This window comes from Lepeophtheirus salmonis, chromosome 10 (assembly GCF_016086655.4).
Source record: "Lepeophtheirus salmonis chromosome 10, UVic_Lsal_1.4, whole genome shotgun sequence".
In the NCBI taxonomy this organism is placed as follows: Eukaryota; Metazoa; Arthropoda; class Copepoda; order Siphonostomatoida; family Caligidae; genus Lepeophtheirus; species Lepeophtheirus salmonis.
The window spans coordinates 5,668,694-5,689,754 of NC_052140.2; the positions used below are offsets into that span (position 1 = coordinate 5,668,694).

General features: G+C 31.0%; 1 protein-coding gene across 3 annotated transcripts in view; it reads right to left on the bottom strand.

The window, feature by feature from the left end:
• The window catches only part of LOC121125462 (MAP kinase-interacting serine/threonine-protein kinase 1), a 120,230-nt gene that overhangs the window by 72,213 nt on the left and 26,956 nt on the right, over positions 1-21,061 (bottom strand). For all 3 annotated transcript variants that reach the window (XM_040720663.2, XM_040720662.2, XM_040720664.2), the window contains exon 4: positions 5,682-5,871. In XM_040720663.2, the coding sequence (XP_040576597.1) occupies positions 5,682-5,871 (190 nt within the window). The remainder of the gene's footprint in view (positions 1-5,681; positions 5,872-21,061) is intronic.

A 21,061-nucleotide genomic window follows, 5' to 3' on the forward strand; every position in this document is an offset into this window, starting at 1 on the left:
ATTTTTTAACTTTACCAATAACATTAGAGATGTAAAAAAGTTGAAGTCCTGGTGAACGTAAAATAAACCCCCTGATAGAACTTTGACAGAGAAAATGTTGTAAAAGCTAATATATTTTTTATAGAGATAATTAAATTCCTCTTTGCCTGCTTATGACTTTTGAATTTTTTAAATAAGATTGAATGAATAGTAAAAGCATAAATATTTTGCAAGTTAACAATTTATGGCATCTTCTATGAATTTAAGCCTACCGGGATTTGAACCTTTTTTACATCTCTACCAATAATATCAATGTTTATAACAACACCCCACAAAATGAAGGTCTTGGAGTGCCCACAGGCTGAACCCAACATTTATTATTGTTATTTAAACTGTAGAACAAAAATATGACGATTTAGACTTTCATTGGATAAAGGTTTGGCCTTTGAAGACTTTTTTTGAATACAGTTTCTAAGGTATAGCTACGATTTAGTCCCATATTTTGACATATAATAACCATGTAGATGAAAATCAAAGTAAATAATAAATTAATACAAACATTTCAGCATTTGAAAAAGGAATTATTTATTACTTTATCTTGATTAAATATTTATAACTAAGAGGATAAGGGGGCTGTTTTGCTGAAAAACGACGTTGCCGTCGGAGAAATTTGCCAGAATCCAGAGGAACAGGCTGGCGTTGAAAATGTTAATTTACATAGCTGCCATGTGCCTGTAACACTCCGAGAACAATATTCGGGGTGACACAATGCCATTTGAGTAAACAATGCCTTCAGAATTGCGCTGAGCTTCCTCTCTGTGGTCTCGTTGTAGTCTAATCTATTCTTAACATTTTAGAGGGGCTTACAAGTCATTCCCGTCAGGCTTGACAACTCTGCTAGAGTGTGACTAAACGAAGAAGAGTTGATGCTCTAAGAATCGAATCTCACAGCGATGACATTTCTTTTACGACTTTAAAAGTTCAAAAACAGCAGGTGCTTGAGATACATTACTACCTATAAAATTACAGATAGTTCTAATTTCAACACACAGAGTCTATCAAAACAATATAATACAAGTGTGTGAGTTTCAAGCTTATTTTCAAGAAATTTTCATGAAGAAATGAATTTTACTAAAAATTTTGGTATGTGTTAATTTTGGGAGAATAAAAAAATGAACTAAATATAAAATTTTGGATCTGTAACTCAATCTATCTCTAAGTTTTGAGGTCTTAACGTTGAAAAAATACTAATTAGAAAAATGTTTGATTAGCGATTGATTATAAAAGGTAGGCAATTATAATACATCGGTAAAAATCAATCAGTTAGCTTAACAATACAATATTATTATAAATAAAAAATCATAAGTTCATTTATATTGTACAAAAAATATAGTTTTATCGAACATATACTTTTATAATAAAATATAATAAATGTATAGAAAAAACTAAAGAAATGAACGTAGAATTTGTATACTTACGTCTTGTTCCATGAATTTTACAATCTAGAGTCTTTTTTTTTTTTTTTTTTTAGATTTTATGGGTTGTACCTTTTATTCGGTCAAAATTAAAAAATATATATATATATTGTATACCTTGAATAATTAGAGGTCATTTTTTTCTTTTTTTTTTAATAACATAAATTAAAAAAAAAAATTATCATGTAAGTTTTTTCAGTTCTAATCATATTTTATATTAATCAAAATTTTAATTTTTTCCATCTTTATGGTGTCAGAGTTGGATTGGATTACACATCCAACATTTCTGAGCTGGTCTACTCTGAACAAATTTCTCATGGAATCACCAAAATAATGAGTGGTTCATTTATATCTGAACACTTTAAATTGTAAAGTTTAACAAGATATAGGTTATTAATGAAGAATAGAATTTCAACAATATCGATACTATAAACAGATGTGGGTCTGAGCTCTCTTTAATCATTAATGTAGCCGCCCTTTGTAGCTATGAGGGTTTCTAGTTAGCAACAGAAAGCATTCCCCCCGCTGCAGATGTAGTCCTCTGGTATGGCATCCCAGTGCTGATTGACAATGACTTAGAAGGCCTCAGTATTGCCCCTTGACATATACCCAAAAGGTATAGTCGAGGGAGTTGGTATCAGGGCTGTAAGGAAAAAAAGTGTCAAAAAATAAATAAAAAGCTCATTCAAAAGAGTCTTGCAACGGGGGAGATGGGGTTCTTTCATTGTTGGTTTCAAAAGGGGCCTCTCCGCCCACCCAAGGCTCTCTCCATCCATTTTTTTTGATAACTCTCTGGATAGTCCGCTGTGAAATCCGAAAATCTTTTGCAGGGCCCTCATGGACTTGAGGGGATTGGCCTGGGCTGTTTCCTTTAACTCGTCCGGGTCCAGTATGTCCATTTTGACAGAGCCTTCTTCCTCTCAAACGCTTGGTCTTTCTGGTACGTTGAAAGTGGTCCAGGAGATCCCAAACTGCATAGAGTATGGGCATGGAAATTGGTCGATCACTTTCCGTGTCATTTTCTCGGCTTTTATATAAGCTTGAGAACTCAGCTTTGTTTTGATTTGTAACTTCTTGATCATTCTTTAATAGATCGAAATATGAAATAATTTCAATTAATCAACCTTCATTAATTATTTAATTAGTAAGTGTTCAGATTTCAATGTACAACCCATTATGTTTATTGTATTTGTTGTGGACAAGTTTCGATGAATCCACATGTTGCATATTGTATAAGTTTCAATTTTTTCGTTTTAAAATGCATTACTTAATACCCCCATAAATCACTCTTATTACCAACCATACATTGATACTATCATTTCATTTTGATCTATTAAAAACACAAGTTATTATCAGTAATATAACTGTGGAATTTGAACTATATAATGTGCCACATAATTTGTCATTTGTATTAAAATAGTCAAAAATTACAACATTAATATTTGGATCATCCATAAAATATTCTATTATTGCATTATGTCCATTCCAAAAAGTACTATAAATCCTTCATGTATAATTATTCACCTCAATTTTTGAGTTGCAGCTTATACACAATTAAAATTAAGGACAAACTAAATAGGACAACAGATTTAAATTTCTTTAACAGTATTAATTTGTCAATATGCATCATTTCAACTTGACAAAAACTTGTATGTTATATTTCAATACATTTTTTTCGTTAAAACATTGCATTATAAATGCTTCTCTGAAAAAGAAACATGTCGCTTAAAAACCGACAAATACTTCAAGGTATAAAAAGATACATTTACAAACCACGTGGTCACTTAGAGGAGGTATATGAGGCAGGGGTCAACTTAAAACCATGTATATCTGTATAAAATCACCCAAGATGACGTCATGGGGTAAATCTGGTTTCAAAAATTAAAAAAAATAGAAAAATCATTGACCTATTTCTAGTCTAGTAATGTATTTTTTCTTTCACTTAGTTATTCTCCTATTATTGGCCAACACAAAAAGCAAACTTGAATATATATCAAAAAAAACTTTATACAATATGCAAATCCTCAAATATTTTATTGACATATTTTGTTCAATTATGGGCATTAAAACATGTTCAAACTGGCTCAGCCTTTGTCTTAAGTGACTTTGCAAACTCTTACTCATGGTTTCATAGTATGAATTTATCTAACTTTTTTAATATATATTTCACCACATATTATATAATATATATATATTTGGCTCAAAATCAATTAAAGATCCCATTTGGGATGGAGGCCTACTATTTGGGAATGGTCGTAGAATAGCTTGTATACCTGGGAATTTAAGCTATATGCTATATCAGTAGTTCCCAACCTGGGGGCATCGACCCAAAACGGTGTCGTTAATTGATTTTGAGCCAAATGTGTATATTATTTATGGTATAAGAGCGTGAAAACAAATTAAGGCAGTTACATAACTTCATTTGATGAAACTAAATATAAGAGTTTCCAATGTCAGTCAACACAAAGTCTGAGCCAATATTGAACATTGGAGCTTGAAAAAGTAAGAATACCTTGTCAATAGTGATCAAGGCTGCTAGGTGGAAGTCAAACAGTTTTGCCATAGAGGCCGACTCATAAACATCTACAATTCCGTGTGAAGTGAATTGTTGTAGTAGTCTTCCTAATGATCTCAAGCTTAGAGTTTTTTCTTTGATCAATAATTTACAGAAAGTATAGTTACTTCTCGAACAAATAATCAATAATTGCAATATATGAGAGTTTCTTCGACGAAAAAAAAGAATGTATATTAAGGATATTTTGAGAATTGGGTCGTTTCCTCAATTATTGCTATAAAATGGGTCGCTATATTTAAAAAAAAATTGAACACTACTAGACTTGATAATTTATAAAAATTTATTGGCGTCCAATATGTAGGCCATTGCATCTGACGTCCCCTGCACATTTCTTTTTTTTTACATTTTAAAATGTCAAAGTTTTAAGAAATTCTTTAAGAAAAGAAAATATGAACTACTTTCTCCCCCATCCCTTCTACATAAAAAAAAAAAATATTAGTAAGGCCCTTCCTTAATTTTTGTTCTTTAAAATATTAATCACCATATGATGTGATACTGTGACCGATAATTTTTACAACCTATATTTGTTATTTGCTGCGACACTGTACGGTTATTTAAAATACAAATGAATGATAATTAATTTATTAGTGGAGAGATATAAATACCATCAATTCTAACTTTTGTGTTGAGTTTCAATTGTAACATATCATTACTTACTTTATAGAGATGAGATATTAGAACTTTTTTACTCAAAAAAACACGTAATAGTTTATTTGACAAATAAACAATAAACATATTCAGGGTAATAAATTTGAGTTACCACATTTATCATGTGTGTACACACAATTTATTTTTTAGGAACTTTAAATATCATTATCTTCAAACCTCAGCAAACCTCCTTGTCAAAAGTAAAGAGGTTATTGATTAAAAATGTTTCTATTTAGGGGAAGAGAAAATGTTACGATATTATTTTTTCTGTTTCCAAAATGTAATTTATCAGTGTAATAAGGATCTATAATATGGCCTTTACTTTTGATAACACACAATGTCATAATAGGAGCCGCATTTTTGATTCTTTAGACAGCGGGAATTTTGTAAACATCTTGAGATCTCGTGGAAGAATTGTCAAGAATCGTGGGGTACGTTTCTTATCTTTTAAAAGCTTATATTTCTTCAAAGTAGCATTGCCAAATTGCTTTGCAGAATTTTAGGGACTTTGCAATGTTCTTTGCTTCATGGGCCGTGTAGAATAGAGTAATAAAGCATTTATTTTGCTCTGTTCCATATTGAACAGTTATTTACAAACAAAAACACACACAAATTAAGATAAAAAATGTAAACAAAATGTCACTAAACCTATTCCATTTGTTAGTTTTTGATTATATCATGAATTAGATTTTAAATAGGGATTTAAGATTAGGACAATTTATCTTAAATGTACTGTAAATTCATTTCTTTCAACAAGATACATTTTAAATCACACAACCTCTTCATTTTGAAAGGGAAAGTTGTTGAAACTTGAAGATTATAACATTCAAAGTTTTTTTAGATAAATTGTTTTTGAACGAGTTACATGCACACACATGATAGATGTGGTAACATAACTTTAGGACTAATGTTTGATAACAAAAGTCAATAGATTGAAAAACGGTCTATAACTTTGTATTTCAGATAATTAATAGTATCTAATTGGAACATCTACACATACGTACCTCTGGAGCCATATACTCGAGGGAACCAACAGGAGTGAGCAATTTTGGAGTTGATAAATTTGTTAACTTAGAGCAAAGATCAAAGTCACCAAGTTTGACGGGGCAGGGAGAGTCCACACGAACACAAAGCACATTTTCTGCTTTTAAATCTCGATGTGCAATGCCTTTTTGATGAAGAAAACTTAGAGCTCTGTAAACACAAACAAACAAAAAATGATAATAAAAAATCAGAGGTCAGTATACTGTTAGTTATACATTCAAGTTTTATGTATAATATAATATATTTTAATACAATAACCATCTACATACATATCCGAGTATATACCACGGCATCTGCAGGATTAATTAAATATATATTTATTTTTTTTATTATTATTTTTAATATTTCACAAATCTGTTCACAAAAATGAAATGTTTTGGAAAAAAAAGTTCAAATATTAAATTTTTGAAAAAATAATGCAATTTTTAAATTTATTCGAATAAAATATCAAAAATTCCCAGCTATTCTCAAAAAATTAATTTTTTTGGAATTTTTTTCAAAATTTGTTGCTATTTACAAAAAATTCTATAAAGTACAATTCACAATTCAATTCCCATTTACTTTAACATCCTTAAATTAAAAGTATTGTTTACACATAAATATTCGATGAACTTTTTGTTACTCAAACGTTAAGAAACAAAAATTAGATGTATACTTTTCTCGAATTTATGACCATTTACTCGAATTTTTGTCCTAAATTAGTTAGGATTAAGATTAAGGCTACTTTTTTACTCACTTCTTATGCCAAAACAATGAATCGCCAAATGTTATTACCATTAGAATGGAGGTGGATTGGGTCTAGACCCGAGCCCGAAAGCATCTCAATCTCATTTTGCCAATCCAAAAAACCAAACATTTATTTGGAAGTTTAAGAAAATTAACGACCCCCCAAAAAAAAAAAAAAAAAAAAAAAATGTATATATATATATATTTAACCATGCGGAGTAGGGTACATCAAACACCCCATATTTTTTAATTTTTATTTCATTGTCTATTCTCTCAAATATGAGACCTGATCATACAAACATGTATGCAAAAATTCAACGAAATCAGAGTTCATCCTGGGGGTCGCCGAGCCCTTAAAGTTTTTAAGTTTTGTAAAAAATGTTTGTCTCTCTTACCAAACATATTTACAAAAAAATAATGCTAAAACAACAAAAAGGCATACGTTTTATAATCTTAGTTTATTTATGATACATTTTCCTATAAAACAATATATTCTAGAAACATTCATACATTCTAAACACTAAATTAGAAAAAAGAAAATCCATCATATTATTATATATAAGTGTATTTAAGTACTATTTTGATGGATTTCTTAAATTTCGAATTACTTTCCTATTTTGATCCACAACCTGCAAAACATTTTAAAAATGTTTTTCTTTATTGGAAGACGAAAGAAAATCTGCGGCATGCTTGCTAGCTCTTTCTGCTGATGTCTTAATTACGTTAATGCCTTCAAAAAAATTCTTAGATATTTTGAAATCTTTGTTCTTCTCCCATGTTTCATTATTTTCTTCAATGAAACTCATATTTAAATCTAAAAGATTTGTAGTAAACCAAGAGTCCTTGTTCACTAAATCAGCTAATTTTGTTTTTGACGTTATCTTCGGAAACAAAGTTTTTCCATAGTCAGACCCATATCAATGAATTTGAGCACACAGCAGCTTTGGTGGCTTATTAGCTATTAAAGTATCTTTAAGTGCACGACGTTCTCAAAATGGTGCTTTATCACAAAACAATGTCAAAACAACCACTATTGATGATAAGTAACAAATAAATGTCTATCAAAAACCTTCAAATCGTTTATTGAAATAGGAGCATTGTCCTTTTTGTGTTCTAGCATAGTCTTGCATAGGCACAATCCGACCAAAGAGCCAAACAAGCAGATTTAATTGTGAGCCACCAATTCTTTGGGAGCCTTTTAAATAAGCAGACTTCAGGTGACTTTGAGGGATCGATTTCAAGATATTATTTAAAAAATTCTTCAACATGATGACGACATGCTGACCCCAAGAATGTACGGTCAAGTTTATTTTGAATAGAAATACAAGCAGCTGTAATATGTCCAGTATTCGAATTATCGATTGCTGCTCTGCCATTTGTTTAAGAATTCAGGAGTATGTTCTGCAACTATATTACATAATGACCTTCCACTTCTTGAGAGATATCTTGCTATACCGAGTAATTTGATTTCCCTGGCGTTTCCAATTAAAACTAGTAATCTTTCTTCTGCAATATTTTTAGTGTTGGTAGCTTTTTGGTATCCCAGTGTAGTATTGCCAATTTGGGTGCATTCCCATTTTCCATAATTCCTTTGGTAATAGCATTTGTTGTTGATCTCCTAGCCTTGTTTGTAGTTGAGTAGAATTTAGCAATGCAAGATGTCTCACCTTCTTATTCCACAATCACGACTTTGGCGAGTGCAGCCTGTTGAGCAGGAATGATATTCAAACGAGTCGCAACAGAGACTACCGATGGCCTTTTTAATATGTTGTGAGAAATTAATGCATATGTACTAGACTAAGTTAATCTGTAGTGGCAACGTTTCTTTTGTTTGGTGATTTCCTCGATCCTATCCGATCTCCCAGAAGACTCAAAGTCGCTTTTAGAAAAAAATAAGGGTTTTGGAAGATGCTTAGAGTTTGAAGATTTATGCTGTTCTAATCTTGATGCTTCGTATCGATGACGAGTTTTTTTTTATCTATAGAGCTGTATTCTTTCTGTATGCAACACCAAATGATGCTAACCGATCTGATTTCATAGATGCCAAAAAGGTTTCATCTTCATCATTAATAATCTTTTCTATAGCATCACTAACCCATATAGAAAATGTTTTGTCAAGTCGTACTTTTTCAGACTCTAGCTTTGTCAAGGTATTTTGATTACCCCTACGCGACACTGGAATTTGACGTAATTTGCTGTTTTTCATAATAATAATAAGTATTAATTTACAACATTGATGAATATTTGCCTTATTGTATAAATTTTTCAGCTGAATATGGACGGTATTTGCAGATTTTCACATAAGTGGCTGCGTTTGCTTACATTGCCCAACTTCTTTTTGAACGTGCCACATAGGCATTTAAGTACCTGGCACAAATTGGGAGGCGTACTCCAGTTAATGTAGCATTCTCCACTATTAAGCCATTGACAAGACCAAATACAACACTTGTTGATCTAGTTTTGTTAGTCCTCATGGGCACAATTTATGTATATAGCACAAATGTTAGTTAATAAGTGTTTGTTTTTCTCAGTTTTAAAGTACATCAAGTGAGGAGTATTATTTTTGTTCTTCTTCTTTGTTTCAAACAAAGTGCATCCACGGGAATATAGATCAATGTGTTTATACAAGGAAATACAAAAATTATTTATATAACAATATATTGGATACCAAGCAATTTAATGTCAGGGAAAAGTGAGATATGGAATTTGTACTATACTGCAGCTCAGTTCGAAAACTTCAAGGGATCGGTGGTCACCCAGGACCACCTCCGAATGTTCTGATTTTTTGTACATATGTTTTTTTTTTACTAAGTTACACATTTAGTAGAATAGACAAGAAAATCAAAGAACATCAGGGCGTTTGATGCACCCTAATGCGGAGACATGGACTTCCTCAATTAGTTATTCTGATGTTTGAAATAAATTTAGTTCTCATGAGTACAATTTGGATTCTCATATTTTGGCCCACAAGCTGACTCGATGCCTGATATTTTCTTGCCCAATCCACCTCTATAATAGAACATAACTATTATTAATCATACTCATTATATTTATAATAACATTGGAGTAATACCATGATACAACTCTTTATATAGAGAGTCGCTTCAAACACTAGTAAAGATGAATATAGATCCTACATTCGAAATGGATTATATCTTTTTTGAAGTAGGATTAAGTATTAAGCACAAACTATAATCTTTTTAAGCAGAACTAGGGATTTCTTTCCACAATTTTCTGTCGAAAGTACTTAAATATTCATAAGTACTCATTTATTTAATATTTATCTATAAATTAATAACTTGTGCATGTGCTCATAAAGACGGAGAGTAGGAATGAGGATTTGCTCATCGGGGAAGTGTAAGTCCTTATTGGACTCAGAGTAGTATTAAGGATTTACTTTCGATTAATTCCAGCTTCTTTGTATATGTATATACAGAGTGGGATTTTGTTTATTTCCTTCTTCTCAATGCTGCTTGCAGCTGATCTAACAAACCTTATGATAACTAATCTGCTTTCCTTCCAAACATTCTTCGAATGGTATGGGCAATCAATTTAATCTTCAGTTTCTTATTTTTAACATTCAAGTGGGACATATATTAAGTTAGGGAAAAAGTAACTTCACATTTCCCTCTTCCTTTTTTTTTAACTAAGTAAGTATATCTTGTTCATTATTGGTTACATCGGATCATACAAAATAGTGTTGTAAAGGTGTGAATGTACAATACAAACACTTTTTGGACAGTATTGCGCCTGGACAGTTCAGGTGCGAATTAGAAAGCGTTGAGTATGGAGGTCTCAAAGTTAGAAATCCGCCATATTATATATTTTTACTACCTGAAAGTGAAAAATGTGTCGAAAGCAACCATGAAAATCTGCGATGTATATTGAGCCGTTACTCTTTCGGTTCATGTTGCAAAGCAGTTGTTCGAGCTATCCCCCCCACCACCCGCTCAATTCTGACCTCTACTTTGAACAACTCGACCGTTTGAAGCTGGCAATCGAACAGAAGAGGCCAACATTGGAGAACAGGTGACAAAAAGACAACGCCAGGTTGTACTTTAATGACGCCCCAGAAGATCTGGAAGCTCGGATTTCAAGTTCTTATGCATCTACAAGACAGTCCGGACCTGGCACCAAGTGACCACTACCTGTTCCTGTTTATGATCAACGCGGTTGGGGTAAAAATTTGGCCTCAATGGAGGGTTGTGAAAATTGCCTTTCCGAGTTCTTTAAAAATAGGAACAAGGGCTTCTATAAAAATGACATTATAATGTTGGATTCTTGTTGGCAAAAAGTTATCAAGCAGAAAGGGGCATACTATACTTATAGAATGATTGTAATACTTCTTATAAAGTATTGTAATAAAGCAAAAAATACGACATTCCTTTTTCCCCAACCTATTATTTGGCACAACTCAGAGGAGTAGAGATATGACGGGTCTTGTATCAGGATATGAAGTACCTAGATACAGTACAAGTAAACTTGTATTATCTGGAGCTATGCAAAATCCGAACTGGCTTCCTGTACTCGAACTTTTATGGGTCATAAATAAGATATTATCAATATAAATATTGTTTACTTATATACTTTATATATTTAATTGGTGCCTGGAGGGACATCTACATAAACAGTTTCACACGGTGTTACCTAGCTTACAAACCCAATAATGTACTCGTTTTTTGGTTGTCAGTTGTTGAAGTGTCTTCTTCTTTTCATTTAATCAGTTTTCTCAACATTGATAGGTGGGATACGAATTAGTTCTTATTAACGTATCAACAATTATCATCTATTATTTAATAGTAATTCCATAATTGGAAGAATTGGCTAACTACCAACTGATTTTGGGTTTTTTTTATATATTTTTTTTTCATTTTAGGATGAGAGGTTGCAAGATACATTATAGGTAATGTTATTATTATTAGTTTTAATCATAGATAATAATTATGTTGTAATATAAAATAACAATCAGGTTATTCATTGTTTCGGCATGTGTAATCAATCAAAATATAACCTTCATTTGGATCATATTATATTTAGGTCCAAACTTCGTGTAAAATGTATACTAAAATTAAAGACAAATGTCCGTCCAATTTTAGTTTTTGTTCTAACTCAGGAAGTTTTACTCCCTAAAATTTACTCGAAAATTTAAGTTTAAAGATCCGAACAGACCTGGATCCGTTCCATTTTAAGGGAGGAGTAGCCTATGCAGAATTCTTAAAAACAAGGCCAAGCTCATTGAATGAAATATTGGTCATTTCGTGGTGACTAATTAACAGTCAAAACAGTATTATTAATACCAAGGGTGTTCGCAGGATTATATTTAAATATTTGACTTTTGGAATTAAAAAATTATGATTTTTTAAAAAAAAAAATCAAAAATCTATAACTATTTACTAAAATTAAGTTTTTTGCAAATAAATTTTTAAAAAAGTTTGTAAATATTTTAAAAACTTTTGCAAAAATAAATTCTAATTCCATGATTATTCACAAAAATTAATCTAAAAAAAAAAAAAATTCCAAAATCCACAAAGTTAAAAAATTAAATTTTAAATATAAATTTTTTTCCGACAAATTTCATATATTAAATTTTTTAGGAAGAAAATTTTAAAATCACAACTCCTCACAAAAAACATATATTAAATTTCAAATATTAAATTTTTTAGAAATGAATTTCAAATATTAATTTTTTGGAAATAAATTTGAAATATAAATTTTTTTTTCTCTGCTGCATAATTTGCCCGAATTATCCTTTCTTTTAAAAAAATATATTTTCAAAAAAATATTTTCACCTCTAATTACGCGTAAAAAATTTCCATCCTGACCAAAGTATTTTATAGTAAAAATATGGACTTATAAATATGGATCTAGATTAATACTAGATAGTAAAATTTCCTTCATTCGGGGAGGGGGGCCGTTCCAATCCAGCCCCTGCAGACACACCTGAGTATCTATTCTAATAAAAATCATGATTCATGAGTAATTTAATTTTTTGTATGGGATTCCAACTCTAAATATATTTTTTTTATGGCGTCTACATTAATATACATACATCTAAATGAATCTACACAAATATGTGACTATGTAGAATTCTGTTTGAATTAATTATCTGTGTAGGTGTCAAGGACAGAGTGGGGGGTAGGAGAGGGGCTTAGCATATGTGTTGAACACATATAAGTGTAATATACGTATAAATACTTCATACGCGTTCATTTACTATGTAAATTTTGAAAGCAGAATGTAGGAAATTCATTTTGATTTATCTTTTTAATTGACAATAAATAAAATATATATTTGTTTTTTTTTCTCTCACAGCACCTTTCCTCTTTTTCTATGTACATATGTCACAATTTAATATCCCTATCACACCTAATCAGTTGTCAACTTTTATATTACTAATTATTAGTCTCTTGAACGTTGATTAATTGAATTCGAATGAGCTTTTGTTATTAATAGAGAGGGGATTTCAATTGATGAAAATGAGCATATTTAATTTTAGCCCAATTTTTCTCTGTGACTATATATCTTTGTAGTATTTCGAAGTCCAAAGTATTTCGATAGGCTACAATTGGTTTTTTTTTCTTCAAAATAAAAAGTATATTCTTATATATCATTTGTGAAAAGGAATTTTAATGAAACTTTTGAAATTCAACAATATAACTTTAAAATGTACACTTCTGAATCCCTTTACAAATAGGGAATGTGGATAAAAAAAAATAATTTTCAATTGCTTTAAGCATTAAAAAGCCTTTAGTGAATATGAAATGCGCGAGTTTCTTCTGATTGCTTTGAAAATAGATTTAAAAAATATACATTCATGGGTGATAAAGTTGTTTTCTGTGTAGGAAGGAATTTTCCTTAAAATTGAAAATTATTATTTTCTTGATTTCTTAAAAGACGCCTTTTCATCCAAAAAGCAGGGGTTAAAATTTAATTTTTATCCCCCCCCCCCTATTTTTAAATTGTGAATAGTTCTCAAATATTTGTTAGTAAAGAATAATAAAACAGTCCGAGACAATTAGTTAACCATCCGTTAATTCATTTCAGATCCTAACATGAAGCCTTCCTGGGTTCTTTAGAATGTACAAGGTGACCTTAAAAACAATAAATTGCCTTTATATCTCATTTATAACTTTCTTCAGTTTGGCTAAACTGAAACAAATAGAGTACTTTTATTTTTCTTTCTTCCCGTCAAGTTTCGATCAGATTGTTTTGAAAATGAACTCACAATCACGAAATCGAAAATCATTATCACTCTTCTTCAAGCTCAAAAGGACCCGAAGGAGATTGCAGACATTGTTAAGGTGTCCCTCTACTTTTTCAAACAAGGACAATCTTTGGACATGGAAGTAAAGGGTGTTTAGGCACAATGTATTCCAGAGGTTGATAGGCCAATTACTCAAGGGTAATTATTTGTGGCTGCAAGTTGTAGCTCGCTGTCACACAGAGAAGAAGAACTTTATCAAGTCCAAATTTGCTTGTTGATGCTGTTATTGTAACTGAGGACAAATACTTTGAATACTTCAAATAGTAGACGTTAAATTCTACGTTTACCCATTTTCAAATCAAATGTCAAATTAATAATAACGTTATGACAGCAAATACCATTGCCCTTAGATGTTGAGACATATGGTACCTACTACAGTAAGCAAATCAAATACTTTTTTTTCATATATTTGATACCAGTGAGTTTATAATCTTAAATGGTAGTTGGCGAAACTAAAATTAATTGTGTTGAATGTATACATCTTTGAAACCTAGATAATTCATTCAAAAATGTGTTAATACCTAAGAAACTAATAAAGTATGGTCCCATAAAAACAGAATATAAAAAGTATATAATGAATTGAAATATAAGATGTAGAGAAAACATACTAGACACAAGGTAATACAAGCATAATTTAGTCTATGGGGGGATAATTACCCAAGAGCGGTAAACCATCACCTATCTCCTCGTTACATTTATTGTATTTTGCAAACTTTCCTTCCAGAAGAAACATAATTTAGACCAAAAATCAAATGGTATTAGTTACACAATTCTAGGCTTACTCTTTCCAAATTGTTGAATTATTATTATTATTCAATGATTCTTGGGAATCATTCACAGCAAGTGCACAACGTTTGTTATAAAATATGGAATTCTACATTTGTTTAGTCAGATGTAGATTAATTAACTAATGTTGCCCCCAACGTGCAATTTTTTAATTTGATAATTGATATACTACTTTTGCTCATATTAACCTGTTGTAAACGATAATTGGATGAACTCAAATTGTTATTGTTAAACAGTTAATATATCAATTATTATCATAGCCCTAGTAGTGCAAATAATTCAATAATTAACTAACCAAAGCCTAACAATAACAAAATCATGTACAGTAATTAAGTATAACAAGGATATAAAACTGAGAATTCAGGCGCAATTTTTGTTCAATATATATTGCTAAAAATCAATTTACAAAGAGTTCCTATTGTCCAGTCCAATCCACCTAGTCCAATCTATTGTGTCTTAATCAGGAACTCACTGGTCGCTCCTAAAATAAGGTGAAATAGATCCTTAGTAACGTCATTAAAGATGATTTTTTTTCTTTTTTTTATTATTCCGTTTTATAAAATAGTAAATTATACAACTATTAGATAAAAATATAGTATTTTCATATTATATTGCATTATGATGAAAACATGAAATTTTTTTGCAAGAAATGTGCATATCTACTATGTCTTATTTGGCTTTGTAAACCATTGCTATTTTTATAAGAAAGTCAAAGGATCGACAGTTAAGGACGGACTCTCTTAGAGATCAGTCCCGAGCCTGGACTGGACCGAATAAATAAAGACCAACATAACACTAACTGTAAAGTTTTAGGACAGGAATATATGAACACAGTGCTGGGATAGTCCTTATTTGGGACTGAAGACGGCAGACCCGACCAGTTTACTCTCGGTCTCGTACAGTTTTGTTATACATATTAGTCCTAAACTTATAAATTTTGGTCCTTGACGACGTCACTTAACTTTATTTCTTCTTTTTCTAATCAGTTCTATTACTGGCAGTCCGAATAACTGACAGGTTTAGAGACTGGTCCTAAGATTGGACACAACAATAATCATAACAGATTTTATAAATGTTTTATTTAACAAAAGAGAAAGAAAAGGGTGCCAAAATAAATTGGTAGTCTCAGGTAAAGGATGATAATGTTTCACAACCTAAGAAGAGCTAACTGTATTTCAACCAATCAACGTGTTCAGAGAACTATATAATTAGGAGCAAGAGGGATTAAAACAAATGAAAAGAAATGTTTTATATTTTTGAGATAAGTAGATTATTTTCTCATTCAAGTATGTATTTTTCATTTTACTCAACTAAAAAGAGTATGACGTCAAGGGTTTTCCCTTTCCTTTGTTGATTGTTCTATAGATTTAAAAAAATAGGGAAATATGTATGTTGAGAAATCGTTATACAAATCGTTTAAGGCATTTGCAGTGTTGTACTCAATCTGTAAATTACGCAATTTGAGATTCTAAGTAATGTACAACAATTCGTTTGGGATCAAATCAGTCGTGTCTCGATGTATAGGTAACTTATACCTACGTCATATACAAAGTATGTACGCAAAAATGTATCATTAATTTATTTGATATTTAGCAATAAAAATAGTTAAATATGTAAATAGTCCATCTGTTTAATTTTTTTAGAAAAATTTCCTCTTTTATAATGTGTGGCTTTCAGACTGTATAGCGGGTGGGTTTCATTATAAATTCTATTTTTATTTTTTTTGTGGGGAAATATAGTCAGGTACTATCATCCGTTGAAGTAGCAGAGAGTTGGTTTCATCTATATTTTTATAAAATAAAGCTTTTTTAATTTAGCTCCTGAGTTTTTATTATGTACCATTGATGAAAATGATTTTTTGATTCAATTTCGAATATATAACAAATAATTTTCATAATTTGAAATTGGCATAATTCTTTGAACACAAATAAGTCAGCAAATAATAGTACTTAAGAGCTAAAATGAGGCAATTAGATTTTAGTGTCATGAGTATATTTGTAATTGTTACTGTTTGTTTATATGGAGTAATTTAAACTGGATTTATTACGGGGAAGTAACATTTTTAAGCTCTTTTGTCATAACTAATTACTTTATAAACTAAAAATCCACTATTGTAAAATATGATCAGTTGACCATTAAAATTTTGCATCTTTTTATAAAGATACTCATCTTCAAATGATCTTAATGAGAAGTTATTTAAAGAGAAACAAAAAAATGAGAAAAACTACCAGGTATTAATATATCAATGCTCTGTTAATTCAACAATGGGAAACTGTTCAACACTAAATTTAAAATTTTTACTATAAAACTTGAGGTATTGGTTTTTTGACATAGGTATTGCTACACCCTGTAGAATATAACTATAAATATTCGATTTCGAAAGTTGATCAAAATTGGAAGAATGGAAGTTTTTCATTTTTTTCACGTGTATTTGTGTAAAAGGATATTTACTGTCAATATTGTTGTTGAAATGAATACCCACTCTGTTTGGTAGTTACAAAATAACAAAATGCAGGACTAGAAAATAAGAGGAATCAAGTAAATCCTGTCATTACCAGGAAGTTGATCAAACTTACTACGCATACAGTCATTGTAGTTTGTACTAAATTTATTAGAACTATAATCGTTGAGGCCATGGGAAAGGCTGGTGAAGGAGATATATGAAAAAATTTTGTTTGAGATATTTCAAAATTGTAATGTTTTCTATTATATAGACCTTAGATTTCATCTATTACCAGGAGGAAGCTTGAAGCATACACACTTGGATTATATTGATTTGAGGGGTTTTGTGTGAGGAAATTACAACTGTCTATAATTGTATAGGTAGCCATGTATCTCAAGCACCTTCTCCTTAATTTTTTTTTAAATTGGACAAGAAAGTTTATAGCAACGAGATACAAGGCAACATCTCTTCTTCGTGAAGGTCACACTCCAACAGAGGTGGCTAGGCACCATAGCGACGAAGGAAGGCTGTGGAAAAAATCCAATCATTAAAACGGATAACCTCAAGTATTACCCTCCAAATTACAGGAACAGAATCGTCGAAACCGAAATACAGCGTTGTTAAATTATCAAGGCCATAAACTCTATCCATATTGTCAGCGCCCTGGATTGCATTTTCACCTTGTTCGAAGATAAACTGTAAAATATAACCTATTTTTTATTTGCTAGTGTCCATCTTTGAAATGCACTCAAACAATCACAAAACTGTCTGAAAAAGTTTTTCTTTATGAAATCAAGTGTTTCTAAACTGATTGCAATTATACAAAGCGAAATACATATTGCTCAAGCAATCGATTATACAAATAATGGGTTTCTATTTACTACCATATATTTATTATATAATTATTTCCATGTTTCAAATATTTCGTGTGACCCTGAATAGTTACTTTTAGAGGAGACGATTAGCTCCATTTACCACAGCAATCTTGATCAGGTGGAGGCCAACATTAGATTTTAATAAGGAAACTTGTCCAAGGACCTCTCTCTACCAGCTCCTCTTACGTGATTGAACCCTACATGAAGCCCAAAGGAGGATCTGACAATTACAGAGTAAAATAACCGAAAGTATATAATTTTGATGTAACAATACAAAGTTTTGATAAAATTATTTTTTATCAGATCAACCGTTTCCGATTTTCAATCCTTTTTAACCTTTTATACACAAATGAGTCACCCGGGTCAGTAAATTAATAGAAATACATATTATGTTTATAAGCAACGTGTTTCATATCTATTCTTGATATAAAGTATGAAATATGCATCTCCTTGACCGAGAAAAAAATAACTATTTGGTGTCATACAGATTATATTGACTTTAGGGACAGAGAAAGCATAAATTAGAAAGCTCTTGGTTTCTTCAAGTATTATTCAAGAATAATACCTTATATTATATTGAGGACCAGAGATGAACTTAATATTTGTATGTACTTGAATAAACAGAGATGAAAACAATCTATATATACGCATATTGGTGAATGATATTGGATGTTCTTGAGGTTTTTTGAAGATAAGTAAAAGAAAAGAGCTTTCTAATACTCTCAATCATTTCCTCCTCCCATTTGCTCTTCTTTTCTCTTTCATAAAGACTTACTCTCTTTTTTTTTTCCTTCGTGGGGGACTATCATATCGTTATAAGACGTAAATAAACTTTTTTTACAGGGTGGCCCATTGAAATTTGAACACATGATAATTCAATAATCAACTAATGAAGGTTAAATTTAATTCATTTTTTGACATATTACAAAAACAAAACAAATCTGAGCTCTCTAGCTTACGTTCAAGTTCAAAAAATGACACTTGATCGTCATCGACGCACTCCAATTTCCATTCGCGCACTCCAAGCAGTTGGGCCCCCTCAGAACCACTATCTAGGCTGTCAACAATTCCGTAACGTTTGAGAGGAAGAAAAGGCTAAACTGGAACTGGAGGAGTTAAAGAAAATAGTCTGGGCCAATCCCCTCAAGTCTATGTGGGGCCTTGAAAGAGATTTCAGAGTTTCTCACCGCACTGTTTAGAGAATTTTAAAAAAGTTGTTATGGTGAAGAGACTCTTTTGACACCAGCAATAAAAGAAACCTATCTCATGCGTTGCAAGACTCTTTTGAATTGGTCTTTTGAGTTATATTGAATTTTTTTGCACTTTTGCTCCTCCCCCTACATACCTGATGCCCACTTCCTTGACTACACATTTTGGCTGTATGTCGAGGGGAATGCCTGCAGTGTTAGTCGTCAAACCACTGAGGCCCTCTAAGCCACCTTCAGTTAACATTGGGACGCCACACCAGATAACTACATTCGCAGAGGGTACCAGGCCTTCAACCGCCACCTGGAAGCCATCATTGCCTGTAAGGGTGGCTACATTGTTGATTAAGAGATCTAAAACAAACATCTAATTTTGTTGAAATTTTATTGCTAGTTAATAAATTATACCTTGTTTATGTGTTCAAATTTTAAAGGACCACTCAGTACAATTATGTTTCTGTGACATATATATTTATTAATCCCTAATGTATATACAGGTTTTTTACGATTTTCTTGTCCTATTTTATTTTTTCAAAAACTATCACTTTTATCACGTTGCCATTACATTGCAAGTTTTGTTAAAAAAGAAACAGGGATAAAATTATAACTACTTATTCATAGTTGACATCACATCATTGTTTATTTACTTATAAGGATATTCCAATTTGGTGAGAAGTTATGAAAAAATAACCTTGAACTAAAATTAAACACAGGAGAAACGCACAATTGCAAAACTTCATCGACGAATGTTGTTATAAATAGTTTTGAGCCATTGTTTGATTTATGAGGTTTAATTTGACTCTAACCAATTGCCGTTTCTGATAGAACTTAGTCATTTCTATATTTTTTATTGTGAGATGCGTTTTTATATATTTGAAATGTAATTTAGATCGTCTCCTAAAGATTAATCATAATCATTAAAAATATAAATGGATGATAATTATTTGTCGAAGAATACATTTTATATAATTTAATCCTGACAATAAGGTTTTCAAGCTTATTTTTGTGTTGACAAGCCACATTCAAAGACGATTAAATTAGAATTCCGTATCATTATTAATATATGCAGAACACAATTAACTGTGTAAAATGTGTTTCTCACAGCCTTTCCTATATAAAAATTAAGAAAGAATAATCAAAATTATTAATAGCCAAATCTTTCCAATTATTTGACTCTTCTTCATTAGCTTACTAATGAAGTAAGTAATTATTCACAACATCCCAAAATAGATATACTAATAAGCCTATTAATCTTATAGTAGTTTGTTAAATCTTCCCAAATATGTAATTTTGATTCAATAAATAGGTCTGCCTATGTATGACTCTAATACGGCATGTGATATAATTAATAAAATTAGTAAAAATTGGAGGAAATTTTTTTTTGTTTAAACCTGATGGATCCGGTAAATTTGGAAATTGAAGCTCTCTCAAGAAAAATTTTAACAATCCATGACATAAATAATGGCTTTATTCTCTTTATTTTTCGTGGTCGGTTTTTATTTCCTCCGAAAATGTATTCATATTCGTATGGGTTGCCAATTCCCTGGCACTTGAAAATTGAACATCCAACAACAAATGTTGATGGAGTGAAGAAATAAAGTGACAGATTTTTAGATACTCTTGTGCTTTCAGAGTCTTGGTGAAGTAGAATTTTAAAATCTCGTACTCGTATAGTAGATGGTAAGAAGTTCGCAGAACAATTTCAAATATCCTCGAGATGTATTTAAATCGTTTCTCCTTGTAAAGACAGGGGAAAACTATTAAACTCTGTGATTTCATGTTTTTATAAATTGTCGGACTCTGTAAATACTGAGAGAGTTTATTTTGCTCCATTTGAAGGGATTTACAGAAAAAGAAGTTTCTCCAATGCTACAGGTTGGACAATCGAGTAGAAAAAGAAAAGACCAAAGCAACAGAACTTGCCATTTTAAATTGCATAGGTCTTCTTCCAGAGAAACTTACACTGTTGAAACCTATAAAAGGAGCTAAATTAAGAGGGATTTTTTTTTTGCTAAAGCTGCTCGCTATCCTGTTTTTACTA